Raw genomic sequence first — 20,051 nt, 5'->3', positions numbered from 1 at the left:
TTAATCTCTTTTGGAATATATAAGAGGAAAATCCATAAGATTCATTCAATGATTTTGTGCTTGAAAGGGGATATCATTTTAATAACTTCTGCAATATAGTGGGCAGAGATTAAAATGTTGTGTTCCATCGCACATGTAATATTTTTAATGGAATACTATGCCATAATTACAGATTAACAACCTGTTTGGTCCTAAAAATCTATATTTTATATTGATTATTATTTCTCAAAAAAACCCATATGTATAAAATATTAGAAACTTGTTTTTAAAAGTTCATTTACTATACTTCAGAACATTTCCCTACATTTGTTCTAATCTTTATTTTACATTTGCAGAATGTTTAAAGAGTTAGTAAATCTGATATTTTATTTCTATGTAGTTTGCTAGCTCAAACTCATCACGTTTACTGGTTGTGAAACGTACTTGATTTCCACTGTTGGGGAAAATAACAGAACCCTCAAAGCTAACATCTGAAATGAGAAAAAGAGTATAACAATGCCAGGGATCACTACATCTTTTGGGAAGCTTCCTGATCAGGTGAAAACTGTTGACTCCAAAAGACAGCACACTACAGTTTTTTAGAAAGTAATGAGCAATTCATTGCTGCAAAGGAAAGGTCACTTGTGAAAAAATACCAAATACTCTTTGTTGAGTTGAAAAGGATCCTTCATATGCAAACACGAGGAAATCTGCAGATGCTGGAAATTCAAGCAACACACATCAAAGTTGCTGGTGAACGCAGCAGGCCAGGCAGCATCTCTAGGAAGAGGTACAGTCGACGTTTCGGGACGAGACCCTTCGTCAGGACTAACTGAAAGAAGAGCTAGTAAGAGATTTGAAAGTGGGAGGGGGAGGGGGAGATCCAAAATGATAGGAGAAGACAGGAGGGGTAGGGATGGAGCCAAGAGCTGGACAGTTGATTGGCAAAAGGGATATGAGAGGATCATGGGACAGGAGGCCTCCAAGCTGATTGTGACTCAGACTGAATACAAGGTGTTGTTCGTCCAACCTGAGTGTGTCCCAGCCACACTCAGGTTGGAGGAACAACACCTTATATTCCGTCTGGGTAGCCTCCAACCTGAAGGCATGAACATTGACTTCTCTAACTTCCGCTAATGCCCCACCTTCCCCTCGTACCCCATCCGTTTTATATATATATATATACACATACATACACACACACACATTCTTTCTCTCTCTCTCTCTCTCTCTCTCTCCGTTTTCCCCCTCTGTCCCTCTCACTATACCCCTTGCCCATCCTCTGGGTTTTCCCCCCTCCCCCTTTTCCTTCTCCCTGGGCCTCCTGTCCCATGATCCTCTTATATCCCTTTTGCCAATCACCTGTCCAGCTCTTGGCTCCATCCCTCCCCCTCCTGTCTTCTCCTATCATTTTGGATCTCCCCCTCCCCCTCCCCTTCTCAAATCTCTTACTAGCTCTTCTTTCAGTTAGTCCTGATGAAGGGTCTCGGCCCAAAATGTCGACTGTACCTCTTCCTAGAGATGCTACCTGGCCCGCTGAATTCACCAGCAACTTTGATGTGTGTTGTTTCATATGCAGCTACCTTTTGAAGCTAATTCTGTTCGGAGGGCATACATGAATAGGTTTTTAGAAGCAAAGTTATATTTTGTGCAATCTATGCATATTTAGCTCAAATAAACCAGTCAGTATATGATGAGAATTCAGAAAAATCTGACAGACCTGAACCCAATGTCTCACCTTCTATGTTGCTAAGGGTGTTCATCAGCATAGCTCTACCACAGTCTGAATCCATCCTAATGATGATTACTACCTGCTCAAGAACAGTTATATTTAAAGCTGGATGTACTTTAGAAAAGTTCAGATGCATCAACATTAGCATCTCGAGTAAATACTATAATGAATGAAAATCTCTGAATTTCTGCTTGTGTGAAAAAGGTTCAGGAAATGTTTGAAACTTAACATCTTTATATAGCCTTTCTCATTAACATTCTCAATAATAAGTTGACTGAAATTGTTTTATATCAATATTTTATATATTTTGCTTTAAAGTCAATTTACTAAGAAATAATCTTATCAATTGATTATTCACAATTGATATGAACTACAATAGAATCTCAGGTTACCATCTTATAATAAGAATACCTATCATCAACTCTAAACATTTGGGTCTAGCAATTCATGGTACACAGCACTAAGTAAATGACAATTCACCTTTCTCAATGTCTTGGTGGTTTGTCGGTGAGCTTGGGAGATGTATTGGTTCCTGTTGGATCTTAAACCAGTGCATGCCAATTTTAAGTGTAGAATGTAGAGATCTCACCATCACATTTCTGATAAGGTCATCATGATACTATACCTTCATGGCTCTGTTATTTTTGCTGTGTAGCTCCTAAAGATGAGCTCTTCCACCACCTCCTGCCTTCTGGCTGAGCTGGCACAAAGCAATACACTGCTTGGATATCCTCCAAGAGGATACTGAGGTCTCCAAATTCATACAGCTTGCACCCATCCACTTAGTTTCTCCTTCTTCCTATCTTGTGATTAACATCATTTGCAAATGTTGTGTGTCTGTAGCACGAGTCTCTAAATACATCAAATCTGCACAGAGTTCCACTGGAGGTATTAATTAAGGTGCACTACTTTCCAAATTAGGATTCACTTGAAATAAAAAATATGCTTGCGCTCTCACACTAGAATTACAGTCCATTGGCATATTTTATAAAATATAGTGCAGGGTAAAATATTATGCACTTTCCATGCATCTATTTGAGAGCAAATTGATCTTAAGATAACACACATCAAAGTTGCTGGTGAACGCAGCAGGCCAGGCAGCATCTCTAGGAAGAGGAACAGTCGACGTTTCAGGCCGAGATCTTTTGTCAGGACTGACTGAAGGAAGAGTTAGTAAGAGATTTGAAAATGGGAGGGGGAGGGGGAGATCCAAAAGGATCTTAAGGTCTCATTTTTCTTAACGCAATTGTTTGCACAAAGTGCAAATTAAAAGGATTAAGCCAGGAATACAGAGGAGAAAATGAAAAAGCCAGTGACTAATACTCCGTAATAAATGCTTGCTACATGTAATATTTGAGCAGGTTTACTTAAAGCATGATTCACTATTGAAAATCATCATTGCATTTTGTGTAATCAGATTCTGACATAAATGACAAAATAGTACTGTAAAGATCTTTATGTTACCTCATATTTTAAATTAATGGACAACTTCTAGAAATGGGTTCCTACCTTGTGTTGACTCATGTGAGAGGCATGTAACCATTTTACTATCTGATTCTGAAGTTCAGCTACTTTGGGGTAACTTTCTTGTTTATTCTGACTTACATATTGCACAATGCGGAGTTTCTTCCAGATATCATCTAGACGTGCACCTAAAGTGCTTATATACATTTCTTTTGCTCTGAATAAGTAACCTGTAAATCAGGTATAAAATATTTCAGTAAATATACAACATGGTGAGTATTAATTTTTAATTCCAAGTTTAGGCCTCAAAGTTTAAAAAAAAAGACCGCTTTATGGTGCATAAGGTAGTCATGGTTGTGCAAAGGCTTAAGAATTAATATTAACAATGCCTTATGTCAGTTTTGAAGGAAGACTTGTTTCTCTCCACAGAAGAATTCTGGATTTAAGGATTTCAGGATCTCTAGTATTTTCAATATTTATTTCTACTTCCATGATCTGCAGTATCTTGGTTTTATAAAACTTTACAAAATTAGCAACTTTTATGGCAAAATAACTTAGAAATCTGATGCTTCAGAATCAGAGCAGGTTTAATATCACCAGAATATGACGTCAAATTTATTGTCTTTGTGGCAGCAGTACAATGCAATACATAATAGTAGAAAAAATGTAAATTACAGTAAATTATATATTGATCTCTCTCTCTCTATATATATATATCTCCATATATATGTATCTATATATCTAAATATACACACAATAGTTCAATTAAATAAGCAGTGCAAAAATAAAAAAAGGAGTGAGGTAGTGTTTATAAGTTCAATGTCCATTCAGAAATTGGATGGCAGGGAGTAAGAAGCTGTTCCTGAATTGTTGAGTGTGTGCCTTCAGGCTTCTGTACCTCCTTCCTGATGGTAGCAATGAGAACAAGGTATGTCCTGGGTGATGGAGATTTCAGGATGACAAGTGAAAACGTACCTATTATGGAGTGAGAAGTGATTAAAAACTGTTTCTAGCTAACTTTATGTCCTTCACTGTATGCTTTGCACCATGAGTGACACCTCCATATCTGACATGATTTCCACATTCAAATCAAATAACATTATTCCCCATACAAGGCTTCTCCTGGAGTAATAGCATAAAATGAATCCATGATACCTTGAAAGTGACAATTGTTGGTAACTTCTGTAGCAAAAGTGTTTACCAGCACAACACTGCACGTTGACTCCACTAAACTAATTTCACTCCTAGCTTCTCCAAACCACTCACCTTTCTCCTCCGACCCATTGTTCTTCCTTCAATCAGCCTATCTGACTCTCTAACTAACCAAGGTCCTAACCCCTATGATCCTTATCAACTCTTTTTGCCCATTAATCTTCTCAACAACTTTCCTTCTAATTGTCATTGAGGTACTTAATGAATACTTTATACTTTATTGTCGCCAAACAATTGATACTAGAGCATACAATCATCACAGCAATATTTGATTCTGCTCTTCGTGCTCCCTGGAGTACAAATTGATAATAAATATTAAAAATTTAAATTATAAATCATAAATAGAAAATAGAAAAGGGAAGATAAGATAGTGCAAAAAAACCGAGAGGCAGATCCAGATATTTGGAGGGTATGGCCCAGATCCAGGTCAGGATCCGTTCAGCAGTCTTATTACAGTTGGAAAGAAGCGGTTCCCAAATCTGCCCGTACGAGAATAGAGGTACTTAATGAATACTTTACTTTAGTATTCACTATGGAAAAGGATCTTGGTAATTGTAGTGATGACTTGCAGCTGACTGAAAAGCTTGAGCGTGTAATTATTAAGAAAGAGGATATGCTGCAGTTTTTGGAAAGCATCAAGTTGGATAAGTCGCTGGGACCAGATGAGATGTACCCCAGGCTACTGTGGGAGGCGAGGGAGGAGATTGCTGAGCCTCTGGTGATGATCTTTGCATCATTAATGGGGACGGGAGAGGTTCCAGAGGATTGGAGGGTGGCAGATGTTGTTCCTTTATTCAAGAAAGGCAGTAGAGATAGCCCAGGATATTATAGACCAGTGAGTCTTACCTCAGTGGTTGGTAAGTTGTTGGAGAAGCTCCTGAGAGGCAAGATTTATGAACATTTGGAGAGGTATAATATGATTAGGAATAGTCAGCATGGCTTTATCAAGAGCAGATCATGCCTTATGAGCCTGATTGAATTTTTTGAGGATGTGACTAAACAAATTGATGAAGGAAGAGCAGTAGATGTAGGGTATATGGATTTCAGCAAGGCATTTGATATGGTACCCCATGCAAAGCTTATTGAGAAAGTAAGGAGGCATGGGATCCAAGGGGGTATTGCTTTGTGGATCCAGAAGTGGCCTGCCCACAGAAGGCACAGAATGGAGGTCGGTCACCAGCGGAGTGCCTCAGGGATCTGTTCTGGGACCCTTACTCTTCGTGATTTTTATAAATGACCTGGATAAGGAAATGGAGGGATGGGTTAGTAAGTTTGCTGACGACACAAAGGTTGGAGGTGTTGTGGATAATGTGGAGGGCTGTCAGAAGTTACAGCGGGACATTGATAGGATGCAAAACTGGGCTGAGAAGTGGCAGATGGAGTTCAACCCAGATAAGTGTGAAGTGGTTCATTTTGGTAGGTGAAATATGATGGCAGAATATAGTATTAATGTTAAGACTCTTGGCAGTGTGGAGGATCAGAAGGATCTTGGGGTCCAAGTCCACAGGACGCTCAAAGCAGCTGCGCAGGTTGACTCAGTGGTTAAGAAGGTGTACGGTGTATTGGCCTTCATCAATCGTGGAACTGAATTTAGGAGCCGAGAGGTAATGTTGCAGCTATATAGGACCCTGTTCAGACCCCACTTGGAGTACTGTGCTCAGTTCTTGTTGCCTCACTACAGGAAGGATGTGGAAACATAGAAAAGGTGCAGAGATTTACAAGGGTGTTGCCTGGATTGGGGAGCATGCCTCATTAAAATAGGTTGAGTGAACTCGGCCTTTTCCCCTTGAAGCGACAGAGGATGAGAGGTGACCTGATAGAGGTGTATAAGATGATGAGGGGCATTGATCGTGTGGATAGTCAGAGGTTTTTTCCCAGGGCTGAGATGGTTGCCACAAGAGGACACATGTTTAAGGTGCTGGAGAGTAGGTACAGAGGAGATGTCAGGGGTAAGTTTTTTTTACTCAGAGAGTGGTGAGTGCGTGGAATGGGCTGCCAGCAATGGTGGTGGAGGCAGATACTATAGAGTCTTTTAAGAGACTTTTGGATAGGTACATGGAGTTTGGAAAAATGGAGGGCTATAGGTAAGCCTAGTAATTTCTAAGTTAGGGACATGTTCGGCACAACTTTTTGGGCTGTAAGGCCTGTATTGTGCTGTAGGTTTTCTATGTTTCTATAACCACATAACCATTACAGCATGGAAACAGGCTATTTCAGCCCTTCTAGTTCTGTTATGTCTCAAACCTCCTAAGCCACAAAGCTCCATTTAGAGCCAGGATTTTTATCCATCCCTCCATCTTACCTTCAGCTGTTCCCCTGAACACTATCTTCACCTTTTTTTAGGCACTTGTCTCCCCCCAAATCAAAACACAACCACTTAACTAACTGCTGTTCCACTTACATTAAGCCTTGATCTGGTCAAAGACCACTGTCCTTCTCTTTCCACATCCCAATATCCCCCAACTCAACCTTGGGGTGAGCGCTATGCTTCAATTCCTGAAAGATCCAAATCCAGCCCAATATCCAGCAAGGGCTTAGATGGTAGTTAAATTTGCAGAGATGGCCATAATCCCAAAGTGTATTCGATGTGTTTAACCCATACATGCACAAAAACTTAAAGGCCAAGACTCTATCACATGATGCGAGTTACACTAATTTTTCTGATGTCTACATATTAAAATGCATTTTCTCAATAACAGGAGTAAAGCTTCCCTGCAAGAAATATGACAGAAAACATAGAAATATGAAAAAGTGCAGACAGTATTCACATTTAAATAAATCCTTGGTGCATTGAGTTCTTCTAGTTATTGACTAGATAAGAACATGAAACAGTACAGCACATGAAGAGGCCATTTGGCCACAATGTTGTGCTGAACAAACTAATTTAATAATACATACAGCATGCCCCATCAAACTAGTCCCTTATGCCTATAAAATGTCCATATCGTTCCATTTCCTGCACTTTCATGCCCCTATCTAATAGCCTCTTGGCTCCATCACCTCACCAGGCATCACATTCCAGACACCTACCACTTCCTCTGTGTAAAAACTTGCCTTGCACGTCTTTTTTGAACTTAACCCCACCCTCCCAACCTTAAATGCATGTTCTCTTGTATTTGACCTTTCAATACTGGGAAAAAGATAATGGCTGCCTACTCTACCTATGCCTCTTATAAATTGCTATCAGATCTCCCCTCAGCCTCCACACTCCATAGAGTGTCTAATCTCTCTTTATAGCACATGCCCCCTCATCCAGACAGCATCCTGGTTAAACTCTTCTGCACCCTCTCCAAAGCCTCACGTCCTCCCTATAATGGGGTACTAATATAATACTCTGGATAAGCCTAATTATTGCACATTGGCAAATTATTGTGTATATTACTATTCTGTACTTTATTATTAGTTAAGTCTGCACCCTGCTAAGTGTGTTTACAAATTGCTGTTGTAATGAAAGAACTTCCCACTCAGGATCAATAAAGTACTTATTAATATTAGAGTTTTATAAAGCTACAATACAACTTCCTCATTCTTGAACTCAATTCCTTGACTAATAAAGACAAGCCATACCAAAAATGCCTTTTTTACTCCCCTACCAATCTGAGTAGTCACTTTCAAGATGCTAAGGACTCCAAGATCACTCAGCACAATAATAGGGTCTTGATATTAGCAGTCTTTCTACATTTGATTTCCCAAATTGCAACACTTCAAATTTGGGAAGTTAAGTCATCTTGAAACAAATTAACAGCATCCATCCTTCTCAACATATAGTGTACTTAATGTTAACAATTTCATAGTTTATGTAGAACTATCATAGAGTTTAGAAGCTTGTAGTTGGCCTTTTTTGACAGCAGTTAGTCTTTTAAAGTGTTTTTGTTTCAAAATAATTTAAAACAATCATATGCAAGAATGAAATTCATATTCACAAGTGTACTAGTCACCTTCAGGAATAATGTTCTTAATTTATCTCAAATTACTCTTCCATCTTGACTCAGTTACAGAAATGGACTTTTTTTTGCTGTGTACATACCTATTGCTGTGTCCAGGTCACACATCAATAGAAGATCACGAATGGTCACTAATAAATGAAGAAATGCTGCAAGCTTGTACAAGTGAATTTCATTTTCATTATGCTTATCTATTACAGAAACAAAATGAAATTATTATATGCCACTGAATATCCACTTTAAGTGTTGATGCATTATATGCCACTGAATTTTAAAAACTTATACAAGTTACTTAAGACTAATATTCCAGAGCAGTAGATTATGAAATTTAGCACATGAGCCTCCATTGTTAGAGGGTTAGAGTATAGAAATGAAAATGTCTTACTATAATTTTGTTGGATTTGGTGAGACAACACCTAGAGTATTGTGTAATTTGTTTAAAAATGATATACTAGAGGGAGTGTAGTGAAGGTTCACAAGACAAGTCTATGTGATGGCAAGTCTGACGAATGGGAAGAGATTTTGTGGCCTATGCCACTATACACTGGTGCTTAGAAGGTTGAAAGATGACTTTTTGAATCATACAAAATTCTTCAAGGGCTCAACAGGATAGATATAGGAGAAAGATTATTCAGCTGAGGATTCCAAATTAGGGGGAATCACAGTTATTTAAAAAAAAGGAAGGCCATTTAGGATTTAAATGAGGAGAGCTGTGAATCTTCGGGATTCCCTAGCCCCGAGTTCCAGGGAGGCTTAAAGTTCAAAGTAAATTTATTATCAAAGTACATACATTGCCTATGAAATGTATTTTACACTCTTGGAAGTTTTCATGTTTTATTGTTTTACTTTTTGACACTGATCAACAGAAAAAGACACTTTTGCGTCAAAGTGAAAACAAATTTCTACAAATTGGTTTAAACTTATTGCAATTATTAAACACAAAATAATTGACTGAATAATTACTTACCCCTTTGAAGTCAGTATTTAGTAGATGCACCTTTGGCAGCAATTACAGCCTTGAGTCTGTTTGGATAGGTCTCTATCAGCTTTGCACATCTGGACACTGCAGTTTTTTCCCCATTCTTCTTTACAAAACTTCTCAAGTTCTGTTGTGAGTGAACAGCCCTTTTCAAGTACAGCCACAAACTCTCAATTAGATTGAGGTCCGGACTCTGACTTGGCCGCTCCAAGACATTAACTTTGTTATTTTTAAGCCATTCCTGTGTAGCTTTGGCTTTATGCTTGGGGTCATTTCCTCATTGGAAAACAAATCTTCTCCCAAATTGTAGTTCTCTTGCAGACTGCATCAGGTTTTCCTCCAGGATTTCCCTGTATTTTGCTGCATTCATTTTACCCTCTACCTTCACAAGTCTTCCAGGGCCTGCTCCAGGGAAGCATCCCCACAGCATGATGCAGCCACCACCATGCTTCACTGTAGGGATGGTGTGTTTTTGATGATGATGGGTGTTTGGCTTACACCAAACATAGGGTTTAGTCTGATGGACCATAGAACCTTCTTCCAGCTGACTTCAGACAAACTCTAGTCGAGATTTTGTGTGAGTTTTTTTTCCAACAGTGGCTTTCGCTTTGCCACTCTCCCATACAGCTGCGACTGGTGAAGCACTCAGGCAACAGTTGTTGTATGTACAGTCTCTCTCATCTCAGCCACTGAAACTCGTAACTCCTCCGGAGTTGTTATTGGTGTCTTGGTGACTGCCCCTCACTAGTCCGCTTCTTGCACGGTCACTCAATTTTTGAGGACAGCCTGCTCTAGGTAGATTTACAGCTGTGCCATATTCTTTCCATTTCTTGATGATTGACTTAACTGTACTCCAAGTGACTTGGAAATTTTCTTGTATCCATCTCCTAACATGTGCTTTCAATAACCTTTTCCCAGAATTGCTTGGAGTATTCTTTTGTCTTCATGGTGTAGTTTTTGCCAGGTTATTGACTCATCAGCAGTTGGACTTACCAGATACAGGTGTATTTTTACTACATTCAATTGAAACACCTTGACTTCACACATGTGATCTCCATTTAACTAATTATGTGGCCTAAAACCAATTGGCTGAACCAGTGATGTTTATTTATGTCATAATAAAGGCAGTGAATGCTTATACAATCACTTTGTGTTTTATATTTGTAATTAATTTAGATCACTTTGTACAGATGTTTTCACTTTGACACGAAAGGGTCTTTTTCTGTTGATCAGTGTCAAAAAAGCCAAATTAAATCCACTGCAATTCAATTTTGTAAAACAATAACACGTGAAATCTTCCAAGAGGAGTGAACACTTTTTTTGGCACTGCATGTTTCACTTTTAAGTGCAGCAATTTTACACAACAGAATGCACACACTTCATTAAAGCAATCTAAGAAAATGTAAAATTGAACCAGTCTCTGGGCTTTAATATTCACATAACATTAAAGAAGCACATATTAATATGTGTTTTATTTTCATGTCCTATTAGTAACATAAACCTTAAGCAGTAAATAGAAATTACTTCATTTCTTTGGTCATTTTATCATATTGTAAGGTCATGGGAAACACTATATAAATGCAAATTGTTTTCTGTATAGATTCATCACCAAGTTATTTTCCTATCCAATTACTTCATATGTACATAAAATTTTCAAATAGAAAGACATCCTTTAACTTTCATTTAGATGTTTTCTATAAATATTTAGAACCAAGACATTAACAACACTTGAAGAATGACAGATCTACGTAGGTGTCTACCTTGTATAATATTGCCACATTTATGAAGCTAAAATCAATCGCACTTCATTAAATGATAAGATTATGTGGTATCTATAACATTTTTGCTAATAATGTTGTTCTTTTGTTAGAATAACAAATCCTTTGTTGAATCCTAACAGTAGGTGTGTATTTTAAAGTACATTTGATACCACATTATTCAGGACATACACAAGGAATGAAGTTTTATATTAAAAAAATAATTGTTAAGTGAAATCCATATTTTTCCACATTCGTATTATTTATAATATTTCTTAATTGGGATTTCCAGGTATGTTTCTTAAGTGAGGAAAGCTGAAGTCTGACCTTGTTTAACGTTATCACTCACTAGCTTCTCCTGGTGCTTTAGGAAAAACCTAGTACGATCAAAAGCAAGGGAAGTAAATGTATCTGTCACAGCCACAAAAACAACACAGCCTTTCAGGTCTTTCAGTACAGGGATTGCTGCAGCCTCCAACAGATGATAAGCTTGACACTGGCTGGCTGCAAGCAGAAGAAAAATGTTTCTCGTCAGCAATATGATAAAATTACAATGGTGTATTATTAAAATAAAGAACAGAGAATGCTAGAAACATTTAGCATCTCAAGCAGAATGTGGAGAGAGAAACAGTATGAACATTTCAGGTCAATAACCTATTATCAGAACCTGAAAATGTTGGAAATAAAAAAAGCTTTTAGTCGCAGAGAAAGCAGGGTGGAAGTATGGTGGGAACAAAAGGGATGATCCATGATAGGCTGCAGAGTAGGAGAGACCAAATGACACAGGTATCACATAAAAAATGTGATAAAACTCTGTCTCAACACAGTACAACTAGGAAGAGACAAATGAGATTTGAAACACTGGGAGTGAGAAAAACTGACTATTGAATATGTCAGACAAAAGACAAGGTTTGCTGAATACCTGAAATTCAATATTGAGTCCTGAAACACATACCAGAAGATGAGCTGCAGCTTCTTGAGTTTATGTTAGTATTGTTGGAGTAAATCAAACAGATATCACAGTGGAAATTGGATGGAGAATTAAAATGTCAGGCAACTGGAAGCTTCAGATCGTTGATTAAACAGAAACATCCTCAAAATGGTTACCAAATCTGCATTTTGCTTTCCACTACAGAGGAGAGCGTGTTATTTTCAAATGCAGTGTGACGAATTAGAACTAATGCTAAACTTGTCACAATGGGGGCGCTGGTAGCGGATCCAAATGCAAGACACAGACACTGAAGTACAAAGAGCAAGACTTTGACTAGAGTAGGGGCGTGACAGGATACAGACAAGGAGCAGGAACAAGAACACAGACTAGGGCTAGGACATGGACTAGACAGGGAACCTGGACAAGGAATTATGAACTAGGGGCCTGTGCTTGAACCCCGAGCTAGAGACAGGACAAGGACCCAGAACCTGGGTCTTGCCTCGGGCTCGGGCGCCAGAACCAGGCAAGGACATGACATGACTGCAGGACAGGACGTGGCTGGGGTCGAGTCTTGAACTTGGAGACAGGCTGGGGTCTTGGCTCCTGAACTTGGAGACAGGCTGGGGTCTTGGCTCCTGAACTTGGAGACAGGCTGGGGTCTTGGCTCCTGAACTTGGAGACAGGCTTGGGGTCTTGGCTCCTGAACTTGGAGACAGGCTTGGGGTCTTGGCTCCTGAACTTGGAGACAGGCTTGGGTCTTGGCTCTTGAACTTGCAGACGGGCAGGGGTCTTGGCTCTTGAACTTGCAGACGGGCAGGGGTCTTGAGGCTTGAGCTTGGGGACGGGCAGGGGTCTTGGCTCTTGAACTTGGGGACGGGCAGGGGTCTTGGCTCTTGAACTTGGGGACGGGCAGGGGTCTTGGCTCTTGAACTTGGGGACGGGCAGGGGTCTTGGCTCTTGAACTTGGGGACGGGCAGGGGTCTTGGCTCTTGAACTTGGGGACGGGCAGGGGTCTTGGCTCTTGAACTTGGGGACGGGCAGGGGTCTTGGCTCTTGAACTTGGGGACGGGCAGGGGTCTTGGCTCTTGAACTTGGGGACGGGCAGGGGTCTTGGCTCTTGAACTTGGGGACGGGCAGGGGTCTTGGCTCTTGAACTTGGGGACGGGCAGGGGTCTTGGCTCTTGAACTTGGGGACGGGCAGGGGTCTTGGCTCTTGAACTTGGGGACGGGCAGGGGTCTTGGCTCTTGAACTTGGGGACGGGCAGGGGTCTTGGCTCTTGAACTTGGGGACGGGCAGGGGTCTTGGCTCTTGAACTTGGAGACAGGCATGGGTCTTGGCTCTTGAACTTGGAGACAGGCACGGGTCTTGGCTCTTGAACTTGGAGACAGGCAGGGGTCTTAGCTCTTGGCTCTTGAGGCTGCAGGCTGGGAGCTGGGGTCTTGGAATGCGGAGGCTGATAACTCGGAGGCCGGAGCTCAGAGACAGACTGGGAACTGTACATCAATAGAGAGCCAGGACCTATCCTTCGAAAAGCCGGGACTCATCTTTAACTCGACACTAACATGAGACTGGACAGTACATAGACATAGAGCTGGGACTCATCCATAAACAAGCTGGGACTCAACTTTATCTCCACACCAAGGTGGGATAGAGCCACCTGTTGGGTAATGGCAAAAAGGCCAGACTTACCCAACAGAAGCAAAGACAAGACAGATTCCCCCTCCCCTCCCCCACCCCCACAGGGCAACGGCAGAACGGCCTGACTAACCCCACAGAGGCATGGACAAGACAAGACAGATCCCCCCCGCAGGGCAACGGCAAAATGGCCTGACTTACCCCATGGAGGCGAGGACAAGAGAAGACAGGACCCCCCGCAGGGCGACGGCAAAACGGCCCGACTTACCCCACAGAGGCGAGGACAATAAGAGACAAACACCAAAGAACGACAGACAGTTCCATCTCTGCTTCAGGGTAGCTCCGAGTCTCAGTTCGGCTAGCAACCTCAGCTGGCTACGGAAACAGCCGGATCCCTACCTAGCTCGGAGTGGCTGGCAGCCACTCAGCTGGCCCGGGAAACAGCCGAATCCATACCGCAAAGACAGCTCCGACTATCGACAGCAAGGCTCCATGAAGCGATGGTTCTCCAACACGGCCTAAAGATGACAAGTGGCCGCTCTAGGCTTCCACCAGCAGGTTGCTCCCAGGGGATCCTGACAAAACAAACCAGCAGCCCACACTCAACCCCAAGGCTACTTATATTCCAAGCCCCAAGATGGGAATCAGGTGCCTATAATTAACTCAATCGAAACAACATTCAGCTGGAAGACCCGGAGTTCTGAGTCCACAGACCGGACCGTGAACCAGAATGCGGACTTCACAGACTGGACCATGACAAAACTGCCAATTTATGTGTAAAGAGTGTTTGCATCCCTCTGTCATCCCCTCTTTCCCTGCAAAACAACAACTTGTTTTATTTCTATTCTCAGTTCTGATGAAAGGTCATCAACTTAAAATATTTGCCTTCCTCAGATGCTAGAGCATTTTCTAATTTTATTTCAGGTTTCCAACATCTGCTGTATTTTATATGGTAACTATTATTCATCAATTTGGAAACTGGCTTTTGTTGTTTGTCCTTATGCTGGATTCATTATGTTCCACTACAAATTTTAATTGTACGTGGCTTTGGACAGAGAACAGAGTGACCTAAGTCTCTTGGCAAGAAGAAATATCTCACTTTTGAAGCGTTGCTAGAACAAAGTGCTTTTTTAAAATAGAATGATGAGCCTGACTTCAGTTGCAGGGAGGTTGTGGGCAGGAATTCTGAGGGATAAAATCTACCATCCCTCAGAGAGTCAAAGCCTGATCGAGAATAGTCAGCATGGTTTTGTGCATGAGAGGTCATGCTTGACAAATCCCTTGTAATTTTTCCAAAGACGTGACAAAGGGTATAGAGGAAGTTAGGGTAATGAATGTTGTCTATACATACTTCAATAAAGTATTTGATGAGGTCCCACATGGCAGGTTGATCTTGAAGGTTAGGTCACATGGAATTCAGGGAGAGCTAGCAAGGTAGATTCAGAATAGGCTCAACAATAGGAAGCGGGGGGTGATGGTTGATGTTTGATTTTCTGACTGCAAGCTTTTGATGAATGGGGTACCTCCAGGTGTCAGTGTTGGGACCTCTGTTATTCACTACTTCACTGCAGTGGTCAGCATGGACCAGTTGGGCTGAAGGGCCGGTTTCCATGTTGTATTATTCTATGACTCCAATTACAGCATGCTCTACTCCCAAGACAGCTATTTTAATGTTAATGGTAAGACGAAAACAACCACTTTTACACAACTTGATGACTACTTTTATATTAAAATGTCAAAGAAATTTGAATACCTGATGCTTGAACTTCTATCAAACTGCTATTTAAATTTTGCTGGCCACTTTCCTGCACTGAATCTGTCCTTGGTGACACTAATTCACTGTTTACATCAATGTCATGAACACTTCCGCCAACTGAAATAGAAAACCAATTTTTTCAACTGCTGACTATACAGGAAGTTAATATAAGAGCCCTTTCCAATAAATAAAGAGCAACACAATTTGCAGAAAAAAGTACAAGTCAAATACACTGAAATCCACAAACAGCTGCATCCCATTTTTATACAAATTCTAGGTTTCAATGCTATGCCATTTCAATATACTGCTCATACCTCAGACTAGGAAAGAAAAAATTGGTGGTGACTTTAAAACTTTACAATCAAAAATGACAAAATGCTAGTTTACGATATTGGTGAATTAATTTTTAAATTGTTTTTTTTTGTAGGGCCCCACTAGGTTCCATAAACCCTGTGGGGTTCCTGCTACACTGAGACAATACTAAAAATATTCTATAAAAAAAAACCTTCCTCCTATTCAGATGCTGGGTTTGCTGTCCAGTATAGCAAAGTTTTTGGCATATATTCAATCATCAGTCCGAACTCAAAATACAGTAGCCCTCTTGTAGGAAATGAATTGAGTAGAGAGGCAGTTACCAGCTGGTTGGATTAATACCACTTAGGCATTGAGAGCAGAGTGGAGGAATGGAATAGGATGGAGAGTGGTGGTAAAAGCACAAAATCTCTCCAAGTTACAATTCCACATTAACAAGTTGCATTTAAATAATGCTCTTTTATCAGGTGGCACAGCAGTGCAGCTAGCAGAACCACTGCCTCCTAGCAGCAGAGAAACTAGGTTTAATCCTGACCTAGGGTCCTGTGCCTTTGTAGTTTGCATATCCTTCTTGTGACTATGTGGATTTCCAGGATGCTCTGGTTTCTTCCCACATCCCAAAAATGTGCCAGTGGGTAGCCACTGTAAATTACCCCTACTATGTAGGTGACATGTAGAATCTGCAGAGAAAATGTAGAAAATGATAACAATGTAGGAAGAATTTTGAAAATGGGATTGATATAGGGATAGTTTAATGGTTGAGGCAGACTCAGTGGCCGAAGGACCTGTTTCTGTATTGTATGCTGATAAAATAATAATTCTCACTATCTGCAAAACCCTGAAAAATATGGAAATCATCCTGCTGCCACTGGTGATGCTGAAATGTATGCTAAAGGGTTTGTGGTGAAGTAGAGTTTGAATTATTTTCTTAATGCAGTAGAAGCTGATAAAAGAGATCAATTTCTCTACCATTTTCTAATCAATATCACTGCATAAATGTTGCATAAAAATAAGCCTCCGTGACTTTAATGCTGTGGGAATGGAAATGCAAAATGCAAAACTTCAAGAATGAAATGGTGCCTCTCACTTACAAACTCTGTTGAGCCAAAATCTCAACAATACAGTTTTAATTCTAAAATGTTCAATTAGACATGAAGTGTTGCCCTATGATTGAGGAGGATAACGAGGGTAAGTAACATGGCTATTTGGTATGCCTAAATGGCAAGGACCATTATTCTGTCAATATTCAATTAGAAACTGACTGACTCTATTACACAATGTATTTGTGAATCTGAGATACCTTTGGAATGTGAGCTAATTTGCTCTGGGAAAATGAGCATTTTCTTATTCTTTCTTAGCTTTTGCTAAGCTTCCTGCAACACCTTTAAAGACAGCTTAAAACAAACAACTATTTAATAAATAGTCAAAATTGAAAATTATAGTGGAGAGTTTGTTGAAACTTACTGGAAGCAAATTGATTTTCATTGTCTTTATTTGTCTGACAAATTGCTGGTACCTTCTTGGATCGTAACATTATGAAGTTGCTGAGAGGATCGCAGTTTTCCTGGTATTCTTTTGTCATGAGTCCACATTTATCTTCAGAATTAATGGAACTCATCTCAGAAATGGTTGTTATATTTTGTGATTGTAAAGGTAATGCATGATTTCTAATATTTATATCTTGGTGTGTTTGAGAATATGATGTTTCCTCATCTTCAGAATATGTTTTAATGGTGACATTATTATTCTCATTAAGTAAGGTGGGGCTTTCAAAACATTCTGTTAAACAAAGTGGGAGATAAGCATTATTACTAGAGCTTTTAAATTTTATTTGTCCAGACTAACAGCCTTTTTTATAAATTTGTGGCTTAAGTCTTTTCTAAAGTGGCCAGAATTTTTACGTAATATAGAAATGTCATGCAGTAGCTGAGGTTACATTAACTCTACGAGAGTACCACAAAGTACAATGTGGCTTTGTTTTCTCACTGATGCTAAATTTGTACTCAAAACCTAATCTAACCCAGAATTCAAATACTACTACAGTAGTATAAATACCCATTTAACAATTCAAAGATGACTAGATTGTGTTCACTCGGGGTTAAGATAAATGAAAATATGATTCAATCACATTACTGGATCAAAATACGTATCAAAGTATGGTTCAACTTACATAAAACTTGTGGCTGACATCCTCTTCACTCTAATAACTTTCCACAATCTATATAGATCATGTTAATTCAATTCAAGTTTAATTATCAATCAACCATACATGAATACAGCCAAATGAAACAGCGTTACTCTTCACTACCATTGTGCAGAAATATACCAAACCAGCACTCAAAATACTGCGCTCCAAAAGAAGGTATATCTTGTTGCATCAAAACTTTTCCCCCATCTTCAAGGCAGATCAGGAGCTCCTCTCTAGCCTCAATCAGAACAGTTTTAAAGATACTGAAGAAATTCAACATCAGCCAAGACAACCATCTTGATTGTCACCTCATGCACCACACTAAGTATTTATTCTTTTTACCATTGCCCACTGTGATTGCCATGTATGCCATGTATTGCATTAAACTGCTGCTGCTAAGTTAACAAATTTGACATCGCATACTGGTGATAATAAACCTGATTCTGATCTACAAAATGTACACACCTTATTTGGCTGGGCTACTCTAACAGTATCTCCTAAACCTGTAGCCTCTACCACTAGGAAGGATAAGGGCATAGGTACTGGGGAACATTATCATCTGAAAATTGCCACTCAAGACACACACATTCCTACATCACCACCTTGTCTAAATCCAGTAGCTCCCTAGTTAACATCACCTGACTTTACCCTGCCTTAATTTATCTCATGCCGAAATCCTCATCATGACTTTATTACATTTAGATTTGATTGTTTTTACCACCTTTAGTATGACTGTGAGGTCTAGGGAGTCCTGTCACTAGTAGGATGGTAGGGGTTCAAACTAGCAGCTCACCACAACCTTCTCAAGGATAACTAGTATTATAAATGTCATCTTGCCTGTGTGACCCACGTTCTATAAATTGAAAAGTTTTTTCAACACCATAAAGACTTTAAAATATACAATTGTAACTAAATTATGTTTGTTGATAGTGGAGTATCTGTATCATTAACTCCTAGTGAAGTTTTCCTTAGTCACCAATTATGAGAATCAAATTGCACCATTTCTATGATATACTTTAAAATTATATCATATGCAAGTAATATGGTACATTACCATGCAAAGTTTATGGATTTCTAATCACTGAGAAATCTAATGATAATAACCCTTAATTAGTCTATACAAATGCAAAATCATTCTTTTTCCACCATGGTGTGATTATACACATTTTAGTGATACAAAGGAAGTCGCATTTCAGTGAACATACTTTCCAAGTGAACTGTGGTAACCGATGAAAATTCTTCCAGTTTAGTAGCTGGTGATGCTTTTGTTTCAACGTGATCCAAGTGTAGTTGCTCCATTACACCAATCTGAAGTACAGCTATTTTCGTGTATTCTTCCCATAAACTTTTTACCTCAGCACTTACGAGCTCCTCTGGGGAGGCTTTTAGCAGATAAATTAACTCTGAAACTGGTTTATGATGCAAGGCATGTTCTTTTATCTGAGGTTCTAAGTAAAATAAAGAATAACTATTAATGATGTATTAAGGAAAGCAATAAGAAATTACTCTACATAAAAACTGATTTTCTATTTCCATTATTTCTTTCCCTGAATTTTTTAGTTTTCCTATTTTCAAGATTAAAAATTAAAACTATATTCAATAAATCTTACACTCCAAGAATACATCGAGATATTTTGTCTCCCAAGGTACTGTACTTTATTATCAATCCAGATTTGACATCAAATCAGCAAAAAAAAAAGAGCTTGTCATTGTCCTTGGAAAGGGGCTGATGCACACACATTTGCTTACATCAACGGTGCCAAGTTGAGAGCTTCAAGTTCCTAAGAATGAACATCACCAATAGTCTGTCCTGATCCAACCATGTAGACACCATAACCAAAAAAGCACACAGTGTCTCTACTTTCTCAAGAATCTAAAGCAATATGGCATGTCCCCTTTGACTCTTAACAATTTTTATAGATCCTGTCCAGATACATCTGGGCTTGGTACGGCAACTGCTTTGCCCAAGACCACAATAAACTGCAGAGAGATGTGGACACAGCTGAGCACATCACAGAAACCAGCTTTCCCTCCACACACACTGTGTGCATTTCTGACACTTCAGCAAAGCAGCCAACATAATAAAAGACCCATCCACGCTGACACTCTCACTTCTCCTACCCCTCCCTCCCCCAATCTACTGGCCAGAAGCTACGAAAGC

General features: G+C 39.7%; 1 protein-coding gene across 1 annotated transcript in view; it reads right to left on the bottom strand.

Annotated features, from left to right (window-relative positions):
* The window catches only part of LOC134347004 (protein shortage in chiasmata 1 ortholog), a 145,606-nt gene that overhangs the window by 74,994 nt on the left and 50,561 nt on the right, over nucleotides 1–20,051 (bottom strand). Inside the window, exons 12-18 of the mRNA XM_063048979.1 lie at nucleotides 19,096–19,338; nucleotides 17,167–17,481; nucleotides 15,388–15,507; nucleotides 11,395–11,571; nucleotides 8,415–8,522; nucleotides 3,221–3,405; nucleotides 1,718–1,790 (exon numbers count right to left, since the gene is read on the bottom strand). Of these exons, the coding sequence (XP_062905049.1) occupies nucleotides 1,718–1,790; nucleotides 3,221–3,405; nucleotides 8,415–8,522; nucleotides 11,395–11,571; nucleotides 15,388–15,507; nucleotides 17,167–17,481; nucleotides 19,096–19,338 (1,221 nt within the window). The remainder of the gene's footprint in view (nucleotides 1–1,717; nucleotides 1,791–3,220; nucleotides 3,406–8,414; nucleotides 8,523–11,394; nucleotides 11,572–15,387; nucleotides 15,508–17,166; nucleotides 17,482–19,095; nucleotides 19,339–20,051) is intronic.

The sequence above is a fragment of the Mobula hypostoma genome, chromosome 5, assembly GCF_963921235.1.
Source record: "Mobula hypostoma chromosome 5, sMobHyp1.1, whole genome shotgun sequence".
In the NCBI taxonomy this organism is placed as follows: domain Eukaryota; kingdom Metazoa; phylum Chordata; class Chondrichthyes; order Myliobatiformes; family Myliobatidae; genus Mobula; species Mobula hypostoma.
Note: the sequence above shows the minus strand (reverse complement) of the source record. Positions and strands in the feature narration are given on the sequence as shown.